At 35.0% G+C, this 22,323-nt stretch overlaps 2 protein-coding genes across 11 annotated transcripts in view; one reads left to right on the top strand and one right to left on the bottom strand.

Annotated features, from left to right (window-relative positions):
- Nhe2 (Na[+]/H[+] hydrogen exchanger 2) overlaps positions 1 to 5,277 on the bottom strand; it is a 46,435-nt gene extending 41,158 nt beyond the window's left edge. For all 10 annotated transcript variants that reach the window (XM_076122693.1, XM_076122695.1, XM_076122700.1 and 7 more), the window contains exon 1: positions 5,123 to 5,277. The gene's annotated coding sequence lies outside the window, so the exon portion shown is untranslated. The remainder of the gene's footprint in view (positions 1 to 5,122) is intronic.
- Positions 5,278 to 6,458: 1,181 nt separating this feature from the next.
- Positions 6,459 to 22,032, top strand: LOC142978459 (uncharacterized). The gene is made up of 10 exons (XM_076122923.1): positions 6,459 to 6,973; positions 12,169 to 12,246; positions 13,132 to 13,304; positions 15,751 to 15,958; positions 17,064 to 17,254; positions 18,105 to 18,249; positions 19,766 to 19,930; positions 20,230 to 20,345; positions 20,817 to 20,990; positions 21,275 to 22,032. The coding sequence occupies exons 1-10, from the start codon at positions 6,548 to 6,550 to the stop codon at positions 21,546 to 21,548; spliced, it is 1,950 nt and encodes a 649-aa protein (XP_075979038.1). The 5' UTR covers positions 6,459 to 6,547; the 3' UTR covers positions 21,549 to 22,032.
- Positions 22,033 to 22,323: the final 291 nt, after the last annotated feature.

Raw genomic sequence — 22,323 nt, 5'->3', positions numbered from 1 at the left:
TCACCTAGTCTTACTACTTGTTCCTGCAACTGTACTAAGATCCCGGGAGATCTTATTCATCAATCAGAGAAATCAGTCTACTAGAAATGACTTAGTGTGGAGCCTAATCAAATAAACTTAAAATTCTAAATCGTATTTTTTACCTTACATATCACTGCCTGTAAAAGGCAAAAAGGTTGAAAGTTTTAAAGCAAAGTCCGGCACTCCGGCTTCAGAGGCAAAACGGTTTCACTTTTGTAAAAAGGCGTTGAAGTTATCGCCTCTCTTTATAGCTCTTCTTTGCATCAAAAAGCTGGGCTAGTCACTCAGAAGCAATGATCAAGATATTAAAGCTATTATTTAATCAAGTAAAAGCGTTTACAGTAGCCAAGTTTGATTTTATAAAAACCGATAACAATTAATCATTTTGTTTTCAAGTGCCTATACTAATCTGACTCTTCAATTTAGTAAATATTTAAATTATTGTTATCTAAAGACACCAATATAAAAATCTCAAAAAAGAAGGTGTAATAAATTTAAAGCAACACCAGCTATCGAAACAATAAATATGTTTGTAGAAGCTCACACATTTCTCGGATATCTTAACTCATTATTGATTTCTTTCTCATTTGAGTCAGTCAGTGGTATTTTATTAGATACTAAGTCAAAGCAATAGCATACAATGCGTGAACAATGAACATGAGTGCAAGTTCAAAGACAAACAACGATGTTGTTGACAAACGCGTATTTGTCAACTACTTAGAGTAAAGTGTTTCAACAGTAACCGATACGGTTTACTACGGACGTGAATTTTCCATTGTTTTTATTTATTGTTCTATACACGAGTTAGTTCTATGCACCTTTAACTATTACGCTAATTCTCTAAGATCAGTACTAAAAGGATTTTAAACAAATAATAAGTAAATATCGTTAGACGCACGCACGGTTATTTGATTCCAAGCTAAGCAGAGCTTGTAGGTACTATGGTAACCAAATAACTTATAAACATATTGATATACTTCTAAATACAGCTTACTATATATAACATGTATATTTATAATTACAATTTGCTTAGATGTTGGGATCGCCTTGATTTGTATCCCATAATGATTCTCTTATAGCGTTTGTCAAAATTAAAGAATCATAAACTAGAAACTGTTAAAATTCGTTTATAACCCAGTCGGGCGTAAAAGCACTAGATTACTTGAGCACTGTCGAGGGAATCATAATTGAGATTACAATATGTACTACAAGTCAATACATAAATTATTTTTAACGAGCAGAGAGGAGATAAAAGGCACTTGTGACACTGGTATCATCAATCTCTTGTAGATTGTATAGAGCAGCTCGTTTCGGGACGCCTGAAGGAACGCTCTAAGGATATTTCATTTCACTATGACGTATTACATTCGATGGTCCAGCTTTACAATGTTAGGTTTGTGAAATAAACAGGCCAATTTTTGTGATGTATAATATTTTGTAAAAAAGATAGGTAATTTATCTGTCTAGTATAAAAAATTGTGCTGTTTGCTGAGATCTCATTAGATACAGATTTGAAAGGAAAGTCACATTTACTTCAACTTATGTACACATTTTTTATGATGCAATAAATATACCTATGTCTATGTCTTTAATAAATTACTGATTTGTAATTAAGGGCTGGATATGTTGGAGTCATTTTAATCTAAAAAAAACAATTTTGGTTGTAAACCAGCACTAAGACTTAAAACAACCATTATTCCTTTTAAGTCCGGTTCGGTAACTACTTTAAATCCGAAATCTTTGACATGTTTGCCGAAACAAATAACTGTAAACAAAACCAAGAAGCCCATCTCACGCAAACAATTTCAAACTTTTAAAGGAACACGATAATACACTTATCACTTTATGTATTAGTTTCGTGAAACTTTCAACAAATCAATTGAATCTCTAGCCATTTTAGATGCAAAGTCAATCTCGAAATTTACTGCTAGTTGAAAAATAACATCGTAAATAGAAACATATAAAATGGAACTATTGTTATTTGTATTTTGACCCGTGTTTGTGGTTTAGAATATGACAGTGCGATGGCCCCAGACGTCTGCTGCAGTCTGCAGTATGATGGGCAACGGTTCGAGGGGGGACGGGGGGTGCAGTGGACATTTGCATCGCCTGATAAAGTTATCGTCGAACATATCTTGCTCGTTAGCCCCTCGTGTAGCTGTACTTAGTCCTCGGAGTAAACAATGCGATGCTTTTAATGGAAGTCTAACTCTTAAAAGTTTGTAATTTCTCTAGAGATTATCAACAATTTTGTATTGAGTTTTCGACTTTTGCGTGCTTTCTGTTTTATATGTCGTAGTCTAAATGCATTTTATAAAGTTTATTATGTCTTTCAGTTTAATTTTTAATGTTATAATATGTAAACATACCTTTATTTAATGAATTTCAAATATCATTTTAGGGAAAAACGCATTCAGAAATTAAATATACACTCGTGAGGCCGTTTAAAATCACATTATGTGAGAAATGTTTACTCATAAAATTGTTGTTGTGTTATTCAGTGAACAGAAACGATGTTGCTGGCACAGTAGCGTACTCACAGTGTCTAATATTAAATATTCAAACACTACTTACTCTAGTTTTAGACTACACGTTTAATTTTCTAAACGACAACCTTCAGAAGGTCTCTTTGTCTCAAAGAAGCATAAGCGCTATTTAAAATATTCATATCAGAATTAATCAACGCCTAGCACTATCTCGGCCATTTTAATTAATTGTTTGAACTGCTTTTAATGCTTAATATTCCTAAAAGTAATGGAAAGTATAATTATGGTAAAGGTTTATAATTTTCAGGCGCTTTATTTCGTGTCACAAATTACAGGGCTCATGTAGCTTTATAGTTAATTCAGTATTAGGCTAACAACATATTGTATTACCGTTCGGTAGCCGCCACATTCTGTTACTCCTTTTGTATTTTATAGAACACGTTATTTTTATGCAAAATTAGGCCGAACGTTAACAAAACCTAATTGTTACTCATGATGTTTTTTACCAAAAAAGTTAATGAATTTTTACGAAGTTATTGTAAGCTCGAAAACTCGTTTGAGAAACCCCTTTTGTTAAATGATTCTGGGCTCCTACCTATTTAATCTCAATCTGTCTAACGGAAGGGTTACCATTTAACCAGTTAATATTAAGTTACTCATATAAACATTAACAAGAGGTACGTGTATGTGCATCTTTAGATGAAATATACCAAAGAAAGCAAACCAATACGTGATTTTTATAATACATGGAATTAAAAGATATTGTATTCAAGTAGAAGGTTACCATTAAAAATTAACGACAAATCTCAAAATTTGAAAGTACTTAATAATAGGTACCCGGGTAACTAAAGTAATCATAGTATCAAACGTTCGAGTCGAAATGTAAGTTGACACAAACAAAACAAGAGACCATTTTATTTACTTGCTGTTCAAACGACAGCGAAGAAATAAAACAGTAGGTTTGTATGTTCACAGTACATATCAATGATGCTTGCGACCCACGATTATCTGTCCCGGGCACAGCTCCTGATAAAGCTGACCAAATAAACAAAGGTCCACTGAACAAAATAAAAGCTAGATATAACTAAATCGAGTTGCCGACCAAAGGTTTCGTCCCATGACCTACATTTTCATCGTCGATCTTCACTAAAGGTTAAGTTCGCAAATACAAATCGTTAACGAACGTGAAACTTCTTTATAAAAGAATATTAACTCTGACGAAGTTACTTCGGTGAAACTGAACTTGGCTTTTAATGTTAACTCGTAACATTAATTGAAACGTTGACAGTAATCGTGTGTCGATCACACCGAGATTTACATTTCCAGTAAAACAAAACGTGATAACGTGATACTTTATTAGATTTGATTTTACTACCATTCCCTTGACAGCACAGTGGAATATAAAACGTGTTACGTAAGTATATTACGTATGTATGTGTGGTATATAGAATCTGACGTGCAAATAAAATGGGAAAATTATTGATTCTGTCTGACTCGCCGGTTTTCAGTCAAACATACGTTTGCCCTCTACGCATAACAGTAACAAGTTTTTGTATGAACAAATCAATATAGACTACATCATAATCGCATTAGATTTGCCAGCACAAATTGCGCTACAATTGTGAATGAAGAGCTTTTTAGGGCAACGTAAACATTATCTTTACGATCGCATTAATATTCCGCTCTAGTACGGTGAGATTCATGCGTCAACGTGGCAACATGTAGCGCTTATTACGAGCTTCAGTAGAAGATCAGCAGTACATACGTATAATGTTATTTCTCCTTGAAATTGTTATTAAACACATATTATATTGACATTGAAAATCCCCGTCGACCCTTGAAGCTAAAAGCCCCGGGCGTCTGTCTCTAAAGTCCTCGGCGAGAGCCACGACATACTCGTACACAACTCAACAAATATGAACCAAATTTACAACAGTCACTACTTTGAAAGTTTGACGACTCTTTATTCACTTCTGCTTTATAATAACAATTAATGGAAGTCCTTGTGGCATTTTTTTAGAAGATTAAAATATCAGCAGTAGGTACTGCTGCCGCGAATTGCTAGGATTAAGAACTTAATATAACAAATAAGATACAGCTTGGTTCTCACCTGTCCACAACACTTACGTCACAACAAGCAGGATAGCGTTATATAATGACAGCGGGTCCTGCGAACCTAAAACACATTTTCGACAATGGACTATCTCGTGATAATCTAATTGACACCAAGGCTCTCGCCAGTCAAACCTAATTAGTCATGGCTAATCAATGATCAAACAAATATTAGTTATTTTACTTAAATACAAAAAACAATAAAGGTTTTGACAAAACACATAAAAATAGCAACGTTTTACAGAGAGAGGCGGCAATCAAATCGTTTCGTAAAAGATTTAATAACTTATCGATTTTGAAGCGCCAGTCGTGTACCATTTACGTAACACAGTATAAGAACACAAATACAAGGGATACAAGTACTACATGTGGACTCTGGTGGCGAGGAGCGACCGAGAATAGCTCACGTTTCAATAAACGGATTGGCGATCATGTGTTTTCTAAGGTAGCCATGTTTTATGGTGTTGACAATAGCTATCAACGTGGCGAAGTGCGGTACCCACTCGGAGCAGGAGACGGCGGTGTGAACGTCTCGGGGGAGGATATTCAGGTTTATGTAAGTTTTAAGGGTATTATTTGTTGGTTATCACGGTATTGATCGAGAGTCGCGGTAGGGCGCGAGGAGTGCGCGCGGGCGGCAGGCTGCGCCGCGACTGGCAGGCAGTGGCAGGGCGGGCGGGCGCCTGCCGCCCTGCGTCGCGCGCCCGTCGCGCCGCCGCCGCACGGCTGCGCGCCAACGCTTTTATTTTGACCCGCAACCGTTACCGAGGGGATGCTTATGATAAGATGAAACCGCCACGTGAACATTGTCAATAAACTTCAAATGCCCGATATTGTTTTATATTTTTGTAAACTGACATAAATTTTCAAATTAAATTGTAAACTATTAAGTGAAATTTATTCTTGAAAAAATATGACGAAGAAACTATACTTTTTAGAACTCAGAACAATGGTGATTAAAATGTATGAATGCAGCTGGCTACTTCTTAACAGCTTGTCAACCGGTGTCAATTATGGTTTCTTTAATAAAAAAAACTGTGCATTTAATCCACATTTGGGTGCTAGCTTCATAATCTTGATACTGGGTACTTCTAACAATATAAAAGAATTGAACTGGCAACCAATGGTTGATATACAATATTTGGACAGATAATACAGAGTACTTTTGCTAATGACGTCACAGAAAAAAATGCATTTTTTCAACAGTAGTTAGCCATCTAGTTAGTTGCCTATCTGCCAATTATGTACGATACGACATAGTGTATGCATGTAATATGTTATTTGCGTAATGACGGTCAAACTGTCCAATTAGTCACATCTGGCATTGACTGCACCAATGACGTAGTTTTCCACATATTATAGGTATTTAAGATAACATATCTGACGAGGGTTTTCGTACTGTGAAGTTTCGCTGCATTCTCTCTCTGTATTTGAAAACAATATTTAGGTACGTCTTTATGCACTAGGTACTTAATGGAGCAAGATTTTTTAAGAAGAGTCCTAAGATCTGAACCACCATGATTTTATCACACATTCAACAACAATTTACTAGAGTACAAAAAAGCTTAAGCGCCATTAACAAGACATTCATTTACACATGTAAACATATTGTTCAAGCATTATGTCACAGGCAATTTAAGCATCCTTATCTAAATAGAATCATAAGCCGATAATTTGCAAAGCAGCAAACAAGTGTTTTGAAAGACTTGAACTAAGAACGGAAGCTGATTATTTTGTAATTTTCCGCCGCATAAAGGCGACATTTCGACAGCAAATAAAACAATGGATAGCTGAATAGCTGAATTAGTTTGTTCTGTCACGACACTACTGTAGATCACAGCCGAGCGCTACCGCGTGCGCACTCCTCGGTACACTGCACTAGTACCACCAGTGTCGGTGACTGAACCATCTACAGCTGTCGTGTTATCATGGCTGGAATACTTTTCATCGTAAACGTACCAAAAAAAGAATACGAAAATAAATTAAGACTAAACAACCTTCCAAATTTAATTTTCGAAAAAGAAAAAATTGATAAGTCGTCTAAAGCTTTAAACGAATTCGATTTAAAACATTCGGGACCGAGGACCATAGAGTCGTATGGCCACGATGAGGATATAGTTATAAAGTGTAGATCTACAGATTGTTTACATCAACACAGGAACAGTGAGTTGAACAAGTGCAATAGTGAAACTACTCTAGCAGATGGACTGGGGAGCGATCACAAAAGTTATATGAGAGCGTCTTGGGAAGAGATAAAACAAGTGATAAAGCCAAAGAACAAACTGAAAATAAGTCGGCCGGTGCGCGGCGTGGACATTCTTGGAGCTTTCCGTTGTGACACCCCACTTGAAACTGTAAGTTGGACTTATATTTTCATTAATGAAACAAATACAATATGTCTCATTTTCTTATTGTTCAAATGTTCTCAAACTCGTTACGAACACCAAAACCATTGGACAAATTAGAACAATATGTTTTGAGTATTGTTTTAACTTAAATAGATCGTCCAATGTTTGTTAGCTAATTCAAATATTAAATTGTAAATAATTTAACCTTTCTTTATCAGTATCTATAAGGTAATATTATTTTAAAACTATCTCAGGTAGTTACAGAATTTTGATAGCAAAAAATTAAAGTACTTACTAGGAAATGATGACAGCAACATGCTTGTATAAACTATAATCATGAGATTGTTGACAGTAACAATCAAACATAAATAATGTCTTGTCATCGACAGACTGTTATTACTGCGGGATTCCACTTTGAGAATGATACACATTAAATCGTTGTACAAAAATATAAGTAGAGTCATTCAAAGGAAACGTTTATATTCCATAGCATTAGGATATTAAATTGAAAACAATAATAATTGGTATTTTGGAAAATATTCAACTTTATTTACAATCAATGTAACTTACTTAACTATTTGTAACTGAATTTCCTCCGATTTCCTATACTCATTCATTAGATTCAAATTTAAATTCAAAATATACTTTATTTTGTAAGTTGTACGAAACAAAGTATTTGAAATAGTTGTATATTATAATTTATTGACCGTTTCGGAAAAACTGGTTGCTGGTTAATAGGTACATTGCTTTGATCAGGTACTCAATGAGTGCATTTTAAATAGTGCTTCAGAAAAGTGATAAGTGACATAAATACATGTTTAGAAATATTATAGCGTCTATAAACTTAACTTTACACTAAGATTTATGAGTTTGTCACCTATAGAAATGACATGTTGACTAAACATTAGGTTCCTTGGCATTACACCAAAATCCAAAAGCGCTACCTACTGTTTTGAAGGGGTTGAATAATTAATAGTGACACTATAAACACTTAATCACCCCATTGTTTCACGCTATAAGGGCCTTGAGTAATTCAGACTATAAATGTAATATACGTCGAATGACTATCCTCAATGCCGAAATTTTATTTAAATGCTATATGAATGAAACCAGGGCAGTTTGTTAGATTCGTACCAAGCGTTCTCTGGTCTCTCCACCAACAGGGAGAAAGGCGTAATTTTATGTACGAGTAGGTATATATCCTTCTAATCCTATTAGCAGAAAGTAAGCAGTGATAACCGACTGGTCTAAGCATATGCTTTCCACGCAGGGAAGAAATGCAAAATTCCCAAATCGCACTTGGCCAGTGTGGTGGACTCAAGGCCTATCCCTAGTCATTCCGGGAGGAGAACCTTAGCCAACAGTGGGACTATAATTACATTTGGTAATTTTCTTTTAAATATTTTAGACCGGTTTTTATATTTCGTCTTTAATCTGCGTAAAAATTGACGCAAGCAGAGCTGCAATAAACGGCTAATATTCAAATAGACAATCTTTTAACCTGATTCGAAGTGTTTGAGTGAAAACAATAGATAATACTGAGAAAATCTCTTTGATCCTCATTTTCCTTATAATTAAAAGATTGAAATAAATCAAAACGTTGTTAATGATCTAATTACGATATTAAAAAGTAATTATTAATTGAGAATTGTCACGATTTTAAGGGCTTTTACAAACCTATTTAGAGCTAACTGATTAACGCTATTTTTTAATCACTTCGTCACTACATAGTATAAAGCAAAGTTGCTTACCGCGTCTGTCCTTATGTCTGTATATATGTATATATGCTTAGATCTTTAAAACTATATAGTTTTAAAGATCTAAGCATATATATTTCGAAGTGATTTTTTTTCGTAGAGGGTGATTCAAGAAGAAGGTATTTGTGTAAAATTCGTACTAAAGGTATTTATTATAAATTAACTGTTTAAACTGGGCGAAGACGGGGCGGGCCATAAATCCATTAAAAATTTTTCGACAATAGTTCATTTTACATTTGATCTATCCAATTCTACATCAACGGGTCAATATTATTTATCTAAACTTACTAACTAATCGTTGCTATGAATGTTAATTGCAAACAATACGCATTGTTTGCTACTATGATACGCGTATGCTGCAAACAAACAATGTTTAACAATACTATAGTATATGACACATAAACTTTACTTTTTATACGATCTTTGTTGATATTGTGTTTCTGACTTTGAATGGTACACTTTTCTTACTTCTAATTTACCACAATCTTTGACTATCTATAAATGACGCCATTTTTCTCAATACTGCCTTGGACTGCTGATTAAACACGATTCTGACGCAGTCACTATTCCTAACAAAAACCTGGCATAGTCTTCACCGGATTCAGTCGGATTATTATCATTCAGACCAACCAATAGGTACATTTTTTCTTCCCATAATGGATTTTCGAGAAACGATGCACGTAGTAAAAAAAGAAACAACCTTTGGCTGTTAAAATAACGCGTGAACAGCTTTTTAATCTATCAGCCCTCAATTTAAAAAGAAACTCCTGACCTGCTGTAGAAATAGGAAATGTGAGGTAATAAAAAACAGATGATAGTATCAAGGTAACATATACAGATAACAACGTACGAGAAATTGCAATCAGCGTCACCGATTAAGGATTTTCTTCACTCGTGGTGCGTGCCAGCAATCAAGACGTTACAACTGATTATTACGACATTTTAGGAAAAGAAAACTCTTAACTTGAGATAATCACATAATTGTGGAGCTAATTTCATATCACATGACGTTTTTCCTTCCTTCTTTATTAAAGCCTGGAATAGAAATGTTGAAGAAATCCCAGAGGTCAACGGTTATGCGTTATCGATTTTAATTGCGGTCGCATATCCGAGCATTTAACTCGAAGCAATTGTTCTATTTGGACAAAACAATACACAATGCAAAACAATTATGTTGATGTTTGGTAATGTCCGAGTGAAAATATTGAACATAAAATTGTGAGCAGTATAATGGCCTTTGTGTTCGTGGCAATGTTTATCACCTCGTGAACTAGTGAACCTGAAATCTATATCTGAAGATATGATTATATTGATGATTAAACTCGACATAGAGTATACGGGTGAAGTGCTAAACAGTTGACACAAAATAAATGAGAATCAATACGACAATGTTTATTTTGATTGACAATTAGGTGACTGACAATTATAAGTCATTAATGACCATGTCATGTCATTTAGTGAAATTTGTCTTGAGAACTACCCTCAATATTGCCTGCTGCCCAGGATCAAATGGTTACCCGTGAAGACTTCTGGTTATATGATGATATGCTTAGTTTAATTTACGAACCCTTTTACGATTTGTGATATCACCGAAAGGCCTTCGAAAGAATATGAAGTTTCATTACCAATGTTATTTATTTTTGTAATTGAAGATGAATAATTAATTTTATTGCTAATTGCTGTTTATGCGAACAAACAAGGTCGGTCTCATCTCTATCTCTTCCTGATCTTGAAGCAACCTTTTTAGCGCAACAGGTGTTAATTATTGTAATGAGTCGTTTGGTTTTCCTTCGTTACAATTAAATAAATGATAGAGACTAATAAGTATTCGCTAATTTAGTTAAGGTCTTTTCGTCTTATGCGAGGCTGCTGTGTCCTAAAGATAAGTCAGAATATTTTAGTGTCAGTCCGTGGTTAATGGATGTTGCATTTAAGCAGTACCTAATTAAATATTTAATCAACACTGTGGTGTCTTTTAGGAAGTTTTGGTCGGATTACACAGGGCTCGGTTTTGAGATGGAAACTTTTTTTTTGTCGTTACTGAGTATAAATTGTATCATTTTCGATAGTGAAAACCATTATCATTTAATAGTCTAATGAAAATTTTCAGCGGTAGCATGCTATGTGGTCTATATCATCTGCATTGTTAAGATAATTTACAATGCATAAATGTACACTTGGTACAATGTGCCATAAGTTGCAGTGGGAATTCCATGAAATTCTTCTCATAATATTTAAATTATTTTCAAGTCTCACTAATGATAACTCGCTACGCTCTTCATGCCGCTAGATTAATTAAAATGAAATATTAAATAACTAGGTCACCAACATACACTACCGTATTTAGGTACATATTTTTCCAACAGAATGCTGCCAGAAAATTCATCCCGCTCGCAAATGAGTGAGATTTTCCTTATTTGTACACGAAATAATAAGTAATCACTATTCTTTATGACTCGTGGACAATGTACGTTGCTTCATACATAAATAACATACGTGCAGGCTAGAATTACAGAAAACAGGCCGTATTTTGTTTTTGTTGGAGAGACAATAGTTATTTATTTATCTGATATGCGGCCTGTCAATCGATGTCAGTGCGTAATTATTGCTAAAATACATATATTAACTACATTGGATATTTTCTGACGTCACACCAAGTTCTCTAAGAAGGGTAGTACGAACAGGGGGGCTATCACGTATCTCAGTTGACAGCCATTTGAAAGCCACTATGCTGTCCATTGTTTTCTTCCTTAGATTATAGTGATTAGTACGTTACGTCAAAGCAGTAATGTACTGAATAGTGACCATAGATTTGACGTATACTAGCTGTCAACTGAGATACGTGATAAGCCCGCTGGTATTAACACGTTTTCTTTGAGATAAGTACCTTCCGACATCAGCTTAGAAAATAATCTAAATTGAAAAGACTGCAGTGCTAGTTAGGAAAAGACTTAGTAGACATATATTATAGAGTACGGTGTATGTTCTCCAATAGAAATCCTTAATTGAACCGTTGTACGACTTATTAAGAAGGATAATATAACATTTGTTGTTAGAAAGGATCGTAAAATGGCCGAGAATTAGATACTCTTTTACCATGGGACTGAAAACACACTTGGCTTCATGAGCACGTATATTTCAATTATACACTTCAGACTTACAACAGGATATCCCAAAGGGAAATTTTATCGTACATCGGTAACTGAAGACATAAAAGTCAGTATCAATTATTCGTAAGACGATTGACCTGATTATATCTAAACAATGACGCAGGCACTCGGGGAAAATATTTAACTCTATAGTCTCTTATAGACAGGCACGTGGCACCCAATTATTGTTCCCACAAATAGGTCAAATGTTTCATAACGATAATCCTAAAAGGTCCCTGCTATCAAGTCTATATTTTGAACCCTTTCTAAATTTAATCTATCATTTTGTCTTCAGATTTTGTCGGAAATTGTGTCGCGGCTCGACGTCAAAAACGCAGCGTGGAATTCTACGAAGGATGATAATTTCTGGCAGGTAATTATGAACTTAATTGTTTATTAACATCGTTTTATTAGAATCGCTTGATGAAGAATGATTGACATGTATTTTTACATAAACTCATTGCATGATGGATTATTCAAGTAGGATTAACAAGATGAAATAAATTTTAATTATGCCAACTAATGCATTCTCACGTCCTCTTTATCTCGTAATTCTAAGCTATAGTTAAATAAAGATTAATTTCTATACACATAAATAAAAAGCCTAGACCAAATTCTATTACAAAACGTCGACATAAACTGAAAATTACTCCATGTCTCGGTTAAACAACATGTGGGCGGAACAGTAATCGTTTCACAAAATATTTGGACCAGTGAGGCATTAAAAACATTGTCGAAATGAAGACAGCACTTCGGAAGTGTTTTGTATGTGTAATGGCTTCCATTTAAACATTACGACGGCGTCCGCCCACTGCGAACGACCTATTAAACAGATATGAATCTACACCATCACTCATAATCGCAATAAGTGCACATTATGACGCGGCCGGCATTCAAACACGCTTTGTTTTGTGCCATACAGGACACAATAGACCTTATAGCCAAACTCTTTGAGCAGCTACTATTAATACGTCTATTCATATCCAAAGTAAGATTTATGCCGATTACTAAACGTAAACTTGCAACTTGTTGTTCTTAACGAAACTAGTAAAACATAACAGTTTCATATTTAGCTTTCGCTGTTATTATGTCAATAAGCTGAACCTAGACATAGATAAGGGAAATAAACATTAATAAGTATAAAATAATGTGTTTCTGCCAATGTTGCTACTTTTTTTACCGAATCCTTTATAATTTTGCATTAGTTTTAGGAGTTGTGTTACCATACACAGAAATAATAAACAGCTGTATATTTCAGGTAATTTTCTCCCTGGAATCAGGCAATCTGAGTGAGGAGCTTGTACAAGTTTTGCGGACATTCGGAATAGGATCACGATACCAGTCATCAGTCAGCCTGCTCCCCTGCGCCCTGTATTACAAGTCCAACGACCGTCTCCCGCCTGCCACAGAACCTCAATATGCCGACGAAAGGTACTGAATATTCAATAAGTGTAATTTGTCTTTGGTAAAAACTTAGGTCACTGAACCCTGAAACGTGTGCGTACTTTACCCATCAATTATATTGACTTAGTTTTTTATATATCGACCCTTTTTTTCTCACTCCTATCTTTCCTTATTTTATGCATGCCTTATATCTAATGGCGTTGCAATTATAAAAGAGGCAATTACATCCAGGAAGGAAGTTTACGGATTTGAATAAGTGATTAATTTATAGCCTATTCTTGTCACTTACTTAAGTAGCGGTAACCAATATCATTCCATTTCATAATATACAACGAGATATACCCTATACTAGACTGCGCTCTCAGGAATTATGTGTAAGAAACATCTATTTTTAGACAATAATTAGCTAGTTTAATGAATGATTCACAAGATCCAAGAAGTGAGCAGCATGTACCCATGACCAAGTGATCATGACCTTGCTGATGCAAGTGATCAGGAGGAGATAATCGCTACAGATTGCCAACTGACACTGCGACCCCGTTAATTATTTAAGTGGTTTTAACTGGACATTCAACTAATAGTAAAGCAACATTAGTCACATCCTGCAACCATCCAATAGATAATCCTATGAAAGACAAGCTTTTGCCCGCGACTTCGTTCGCGTAGTTTGTGACTTAGGACAATTTTTTCATACTAACTTTCATCGCCCATCTTATTCCCTTGGGGAAAGAATTGATCAAAATGCTTTCTTAGCGGATGCCTACGTCATAACATCTACCTGCATGCCAAATCTAAGCCCGATTCGTCCAGTGGTTTAGGCTATGCATTGATAGATCACTAGATATGTCATTCCGACCTAGACCGACCTTTGAGCTACATATACTTACCTATGTATATTTAGATTTTAAGTCTGTACATTTTTTTGGAAATGTTTTCCACTATCGCTATCGACAATTGAGTAGCTATTGAAATGTTTAGTATGAAAATAATCTGGTTAGCGTGTTCATCAAAAAAAAAATTAAGTACATTTCAAATGTCATAAGTTACATTCAACAGTACCTACCGAATGTAAATAATCGCGCAATAGTCGTTGAGAATATTAATATTAATATAGAATTATCCTCTTTTGTTCGTGACCATCTCGTGATAAGTATATTAATGTTAAACAACTTTATTTGTTATTTATTGCAATTCGTTTACAGAACAATGAAAGAAACAATAGCGCTCGTTTTATTTACCATCAATCTCTTTTATAGTTCAACGACAGCTACTGATGTTTGCAGGAAAACACAGAAATTTTACGCTAACCACGTGTTCGTTTGGGAATAACCAGGGTATAATAAAAATTAAACATAACTTAAACTAAGTAGTTTACTTCATTAATACGTAAGTAGACGCGAAACGTGACGTATTTTTTAAGCAGTATTGAATAAAATGTAATGTAAAAATTACTACTTATTTTATTGCCTGCAATATCATTGTTCATTGACATAAGCCCGGTTTCTGAGGCACATTTAGCGGTAGTTTATCTGTTCAAACTGTTTTTATATGGGTTTAAACGGTATTGAAAATAAACTCAGAAACCGTGGGTCAGTCTTTACTTGAAGGTTTTCGAACTATAAAAAGATCGATTCGGAGAAGAAATCACGAGATTAAAGAAAGAGGTTACGCTAATTACATTATCCTATTAATTATCAATTGTGTTATCAATTAACCGACTGTTCCCGTCCTAGATTTAATTGCTATTTTGCCACGTTATACGATCGATGCAATAAGGATTAAAAACTACTTTATTAATCTCCGTTTATTAAATTACGTTTTTTGCAGGACATGACTTTGCTATTGGTAGCTTTTGACATATTCGTGTAAATTCCACATAGAGAGTCAACTGGAGAGTTTTTTTTACAAAGTGTAATTAATTATTTGAAAGTAAAGTTGTAATTATCTAATCCAAACAAATTACTTACACGGATAAAGCGTGGAAGTCTTAAGAAACACACCGTGTCGCAACTATACTATGTCTTCTCCGATATCCGCGTCAATTGATAACGTTTAACTCTCACGCACAGAGTAATTGCTCTTACGTACCACAAGGCAGATTAGCGACACTTAGGTCAATTATTAATCCAAGCAATCAAGTGGAAACAAAGATAGCGGCTCCTGTTGTCTGAGGAATAACATGTCCTAACTAACAACACTTTGAATACGAGATTTAAAACTTTGTTTCAAAGGTAGACAAAGTTATATAGAGGCTTCCAGTTTCCTAGCTCTGCTAGGCCCATAAGTATAAACGGAGCAGTGTGTTGTTATTTATTACACCATTGATACACCTTTGGATATAAAATACATTACTTATTTAGAGCATAAAGTAACTAGAGTAGCGACTATCATAGCAACGCAAAACAACACGAAAGTTCTGAAGTATCACAGATTTTTTGCAAGAACTTTTTAAATAATCTTTCTTTCTTTCCAGCGGGTCAAACACAGCATGGTCTCGGTTCTCATCATCAGTGCGGGCTCGTACGAATCTTGCCCAAGTCCTTCACGATGTCAAGGCTAATGGAGCCCTAACCTTTGACTGGGTGTTCATGCTACTCGTAGCTGCCTTCGTAGCAGCCATCGGACTTATAGAAAACTCTACAGTTATACTCGTCGCTAGCATGCTTATTTCCCCGCTAATGGTGAGTGTACCTAAACTTGTTATTATTTTAGTTCTATTTATCTAATATATCAAATTCTCGCATCACAGTTTTCGTTGCCATACTCCTTCGAAACAGCTTGACCGATTTTGATGAATTTTTTTGTGCTTAACCGGTATCTATGAGAATCGGCCAACATCTATTTTTCATACCCCGTAAGTGACATTGTTTTTTTATAATTATGGCAAGACAACGTCTGCCGGGTCAGCTAGTCAGATATAAGATCTTATACTTAAATGTAATTTGATAATACTAGATAATGTAGGTCTCTTAAATAAGAACTGTCTTATTCAAGTCCTTAAACAAGGGGAGCAAGCGAACAGGAGCATAATGAAAGTTTAAGTACGAACGTTCACGTTTGTTTATCTTACTTTGTGGTCTCTATATCAATATTGGCCACGCAATACAAATAATTATCTACACGGAATAAAACAATAAGCACGAAAATTTTCCCACGTGACAAAATCAATATTGAATAAGCCGCCAATCGATACACACCATCACCGCGACACGAGCCACTCCTTAACCATAAATTCTATTGCAGCAAAATAATAGATAAAGATCATTAATTAAATACGACAAATTGTATTTTTCAGTAATGGTTTTCCTTTTTCCTTTATTGGAATCATAAAATAGGTACAATAGACGGAAAGTAATGTTTCGGAATAAAAGCTCGGTTAGATAAACACGTTGCGAGCTCTTTTAAATGGCGCCAGGACGACTGAAAGCTACTACAACTATTACCAACCCATCTGATTCAAGGAATTGAAAAACAATTATGTGTCGCTCGTTGAACAGTCGGTCTCCCTCTGATATAAAACCTAAACAATAGCTTCTCATTGCTCTCGTTGTTTCCTGAAGAAAACGATTCATACAGGCTTTGTCTACAACATTTTCTATAACCTACTATTTTTGGGTCCCGGGTCTAAAAAAATAGAAATGAAGTGAAGGGGACTCGGAATCAATAAGATAGGCATTTTTTCCTGTGACTGATATGTCCAAAAATATCAATTAGTGTACCTACCCCTAACCCCAGACTCAAAAGCTTTCAAAAGACGTGATATTTATAAGATTTTGTTCATTTCAGGGTCCAATAACAGCTGGGACATTGGGCACAGCAGTTCGCGATCGCTCTCTTCAACTGATGGGCGTTAAAAATGAGTTCCTCGGTTTATTCCTGTCTCTCGTCGTAGGATTTCTAGTCGGACTTACGATATGCGCTCTGGACGAGAGATATGGAGTAATAGAGGACTGGCCGACTGATGAAATGCTAGCAAGGTAGTATATTATTATTATCTATTATGTCTATAGCGCTAATGGTGCTAAGTGTAAAGTGGTCACGATTTTTATAAATTCTTTCTTCCATTGCAAGCGGCGCGGCGGTTGTATTGTCGATGCAAAAGAGAATCGTTTCATCTGTATGATTAAGAAGTAACGATATTAAGTGTTATTTATACCTTGCTTCGGTTTCAGGAACTAGAAAAACTAACACAAAAACCGTATTGCAGGCTAGATTCTCTCAAATACTTTTTTATTTAAATAACTTCCTAATACGATAGTTGCGACTATTCCTATCACCTACTTTTAACTATAAAGTTATACGACGCGTTCAGGTCAGTTAGGCCTTTACCCAATGATTAGATTTTCACACTAATTCACGGGAAACGTGACCGAGTCACCGTAAGTGAGTCAACGAATAAGTTCATTACCTGCAAACGGAGTATAACGGTAGCGTCAATATTATACGTTCAGCTACTGATTTCCCAAATATAGGTAGCCTTTTCCAAATCACAAGATGATGATGTTTGGGAAGAATGTTAGCTATAGTGAGCTGTCTTTATTATAAGTAGAAGCATAGACCAAATTACTGCTGCAGTTAAAATTATGTATGTGTAAGGTTACCTTTAAACATACAAAGTGAATTACTATCTAAGTACCTATTTATATAGAATATTTGAAACTTACGTTTTTAGTCTCGACATGGCGTTAAACTGAATAGTAATTTATTTTAGGCAAATTGGGCAAGCGTATACACTTAGCCATTTCACTCAATGTGTACATATATGTATAAGGTAGCTGTATATTTTTTTATAATTTGTTACTTAATAGTTCCCTTTACATGCTACAGATGTGCCCACCGTTCTCTATGGATTGGTATCCTGGTGGCCATCCCGAGCGGCGCGGGGTGCGCGCTGGCGGTGCTCGGCGACTACACGGCGTCGCTCGTCGGCGTCGCCATCTCCGCCTCCCTGCTGCCTCCTGCTGTTAATGCGGTTAGTAATTTTATAAAAGATCTAAAAAATGTATGTACCTACTCAATCTCTCAAGTATATCTCATAAAATTTTTGTAGGTAGGTACGTAAAATACATACTTACATAAAAAATATCACATATCGTACAGTGCAATTCAACCAACCTCTTCATCTTTTTCTCAAACTTGACGCCACAAATCCTACATCTTAGTTTCCAGTTTTAGTTTGTTCTCACCTCTGTAAACTTTGAATTAACTTATGTAAAGAATACGTGACGTCATAACGAAGAAAATACGTCTTAGTTATAAATAACGCCCAAGCACCATGAAAATATCATATCGAAATTAGAATACATTATTTTCAGCCAGCTCCGACCAAAACGGTTTTATTCATGCTAGCGATGCTACCAAAATAAGTGGATAAATATAACTCAAAGGGACCGAAATGTGGACACAATAGTTCATATTGATATAATAATACCTACGCTTCCGACATAAGGCTATAATTACAACCCTATTTTATCAGAAGTAACGATCGACAACGTTGGAAATTTTCCTACAAATAACGTTTCCCCTAGGAATTTCCGGATGGAAAATTACTTTTCTAACAAGAGTTTGTCAGTTTTGAAGTACTTTAACCATTTCCGATATCGAAAACTATCCCACGGTAAATAAGTAGGCATAGTTATATAGTTTTTTCTGAATTTGTAGGTACTAATGTTCGACTTAATAATAACTTAGTGTTTATGTTGAGTACAATCCATACTCCATACTATATACTATATACTATTATACTATAATATTATAAATGCGAAAGTAACTCTGTCTGTCTGTCTGTCTGCTACTCAATCACGCCTAAACTACTGAACCAATTTGCATGAAATTTGGTATGGAGATATTTTGATACCCGAGAAAGGACATAGGCTACTTTTTACCCCGGGAAAATGACGCATTTCCCGGGAAAATTCAGGTGGCGAATTAAGTCGCGAATAATCAATATTATAATGACATTAAAATAACAAAATTCCGTTGTCATGGCAACTGTTTTTTTTTTAGCAGATATTTAAATAATTTTGATATGTTTTTCGTGAAAAAAAGGCATATTATATATCATCACGCTACGACCAATAGGAGCAGAGTAACAGTAAAAAGTGTTATAAAAACGTGGAAACTTCTGACCCATTCTCTCTTATGTGACGCAAGCGAAGTTGCGCGGGTCAGCTAGTGAGTAATAAAAATTACTAGACTGTTAGCGTAGGCTGTTAGGCTGTTAGGTTTATTTTAGCTACAGGCGTTATTGGTGTACAATATTGGTTATGGACTACGAACACTACAATGAACAGTTTTCGCATCGTTATTAACGTTACTTTGCCAATTCTATCAGAATGCAGACTTTACTTGTTGTTCATTACAAACTATTCATCGAAATATATTTTTTATATTATAACCATGGTTTCCGTAGTCTTCTTAGTCTAAAGATTGGACCGACTCCTATCCGGTGTCGGAAAATGTTCAAAATTATATTTTTATGTTTCCAGGGTCTACTCTGGGCAATGTCACTGACCCGCCTGGTCTTGAAGTCGCCAGAACAACGTTGGCTAATAACTCAACCCTCAGAACTTGCGCTGATGGGTACCGCCTCGCTGTGCCTCACTCTTGTCAACATCGTCTGTATATTTCTCTCTGGGGTTACTGTTTATAAGGTAAAGAAATTAACGCATCCGAATCCATTAATTCTATCTTTGGGCTATAGTGCGCTTGATAAGAACAGAGTAAACATTATATTCTTTGGTTATGTACAATGAAGTAGCATTGCCCACACTAAACAAATGATTTGACAAGCTAAACAGCGATTCTTTGAATGTAAAGATTTTTGTTAGGTTTGGGAGTTAAAATATGTTTACAGAACGTTCTTTATACTAACATACTTTTATATCATTGAACCCCTCAATTTAACTTTATGGTTGTTTAAATAACTTTTATAAATATGAACACTGTACAGGTAAAGGAAGTCAGTCCTTTAGACAGGAGAGACATCTCATGGTGGAAAGCTAATAGAAGTCGATTCAACGCCACGAAGCAGAACAAAGAGAATCCACTCGACTGGGAAGCTTACACGTGAGTACTAATGTAGCTTTGGTCTATATTAGTGGTTCCCAACCGGTGGTCAGCGGACCACCAGTGGTCCGCCGAAGTCAAAATGTGGTCCGCGAATGACTTTAAAAATTTTCAGGATGATTAATACACTTTATCTTTAATATACTAACATAGTGGTCCCTGCCAATAAAAATAATATAAAAGTGGTCCCGGACTAAGAAAAGGTTGGGAATCAACTTACTACGGTACTACAATATTCGTTAAAAGAAAGAAATAATACAATATTGTGTAACAATGAAATGAAGCATAGACCAGTCAATGGAACTACGAAAGGTACCGAAATCATCTTATCACTTGATGAGTTCAACAGCAATAAAAGAGCTCCTCCGTACATTTAGATGCATATAATAATAAATTGTAGCTAATATAATTTTACTGCCAACTGTCGCATTACTTATTGCAAGAGCTATCTCATAAAATATTTTCTTACAGTAAATGGTGCACAGAATCTCTAGAAAGAAGGGCTAAAGAAGGCGACGTAGAAAAAGCTTCAGATACTTCAAGTGTTCCTTCAGTTCATGGGGAAACTATTGCATTTAGAAAGCGACCATCCATCATCAAGAGACTTAGAGCTCAGAATATTGAAGACTATTGTCACAAGATATCGTAAGTCATTTAAAAACTAAATAAATATTTTCGTTAGCAATGAACCCAATGTTTATAAAAGGTATTCAAGCCACCTTAGCTTTTTAATTGATTGAATTAAAACCAATAACAACCTTTGTCATGCCTAAAATAGCAACGATACCCAGAAAGCCCTAAATGGTCACCTACGATGCGCACGTGCCATAAGTTGAGTAAAATACTTATCTTTGAACACTGACTTTTTGAGGAATTAGTACTAAATAATTCCAAATCCTGTCTTAAATTAAATATTTGTTTGTTAACAGACTTGAAGACAACTACATACCACTGAATCTCCAAGTCAATTCAGACTTAGACAAGCAAATCGAAGCAATAAACAAAGCCAGGACTCCGAAAATCAACAATGAAAGGCAACACCGAAGAAACACATCGCAGAATACGGACAGTTTACCCCATGGATATTATAACATGGCTTACGAGAACGACAACTTAACCAAACATCGTCCTACTTTAGAACCATCATTATCTTATACTGTAGACAATAAGAAATATGTGAACAATAAGACTTTTGATGTTTAATACGAATTACAATTGTCACCATTTGTAAAATGTTTACAACTACCTAATAATAAAAGTATCATGACACGTTTGAAAAAGCACCCTTTAAATGAAGGAAAGGTCATATAAGCCTTTCTTTTCCTGCAAATTCAAGGCATAATAATAGTAGCCTTCAGTATAAAAGGGTACAATCTAACAAGGTTTGTCGTGCACTGAAAGCGTGATATTTTGTCTCTTCCCTTTTGATCGCATTTAATATCTTCGAGGGAAAAACTAACATGTTTTAAGTATAGGGTTTTATAAAACAGGGACACAATAAAATTATTATAACAATCGGGTCTCGAAATGTAAAAATAAATTAACGTTGAAATACTCGTTACAATTCAATCTGAATAAAAATGTTTATTACATTGTAAGCGTTATACCTAAATTTAAAGTAAGTAAATAGGTAGATAAGTAGATATCAACGACTGCACGTAGTTTTGTATTCATTTCATGAGTGTATATTTTAATTATTTATTACACTTAATTTTAATAAATATTTTTAGTCAAATGCTAATTTACTTTGATTTATTTATCAACAACATATTACGTAAAACGTAATAAATCCTAGTACAAGCGTACGCACCACCATATATTATATTAGCTGTATGAATAACACGAAGCCCTAGTATTCAGGCACCCGACATTTTCTTAATTAGGCATAAATAAAGCTCAGACGCAAGTGCAAGCCAAAAATATGTTTCCACAACATTACCACTATCTTCATCTACGATATATAAGAAGAAACAATATC

This window comes from Anticarsia gemmatalis, chromosome 14 (assembly GCF_050436995.1).
Source record: "Anticarsia gemmatalis isolate Benzon Research Colony breed Stoneville strain chromosome 14, ilAntGemm2 primary, whole genome shotgun sequence".
Classification (NCBI taxonomy): Eukaryota; Metazoa; Arthropoda; class Insecta; order Lepidoptera; family Erebidae; genus Anticarsia; species Anticarsia gemmatalis.
This window is presented reverse-complemented; position numbering and strand designations above follow the sequence as displayed.

Excerpts from the sequence above, each read along its gene's own strand:
- LOC142978459 (XM_076122923.1), top strand. The coding sequence starts at position 6,548 with ATGGCTGGAATACTTTTCATCGTAAACGTACCAAAAAAAGAATACGAA. Across the intron at positions 6,974-12,168 it reads GTGACACCCCACTTGAAACT|ATTTTGTCGGAAATTGTGTC; the intron begins GTAAGTTGGACT and ends TTTTGTCTTCAG. Across the intron at positions 12,247-13,131 it reads AGGATGATAATTTCTGGCAG|GTAATTTTCTCCCTGGAATC; the intron begins GTAATTATGAAC and ends TGTATATTTCAG.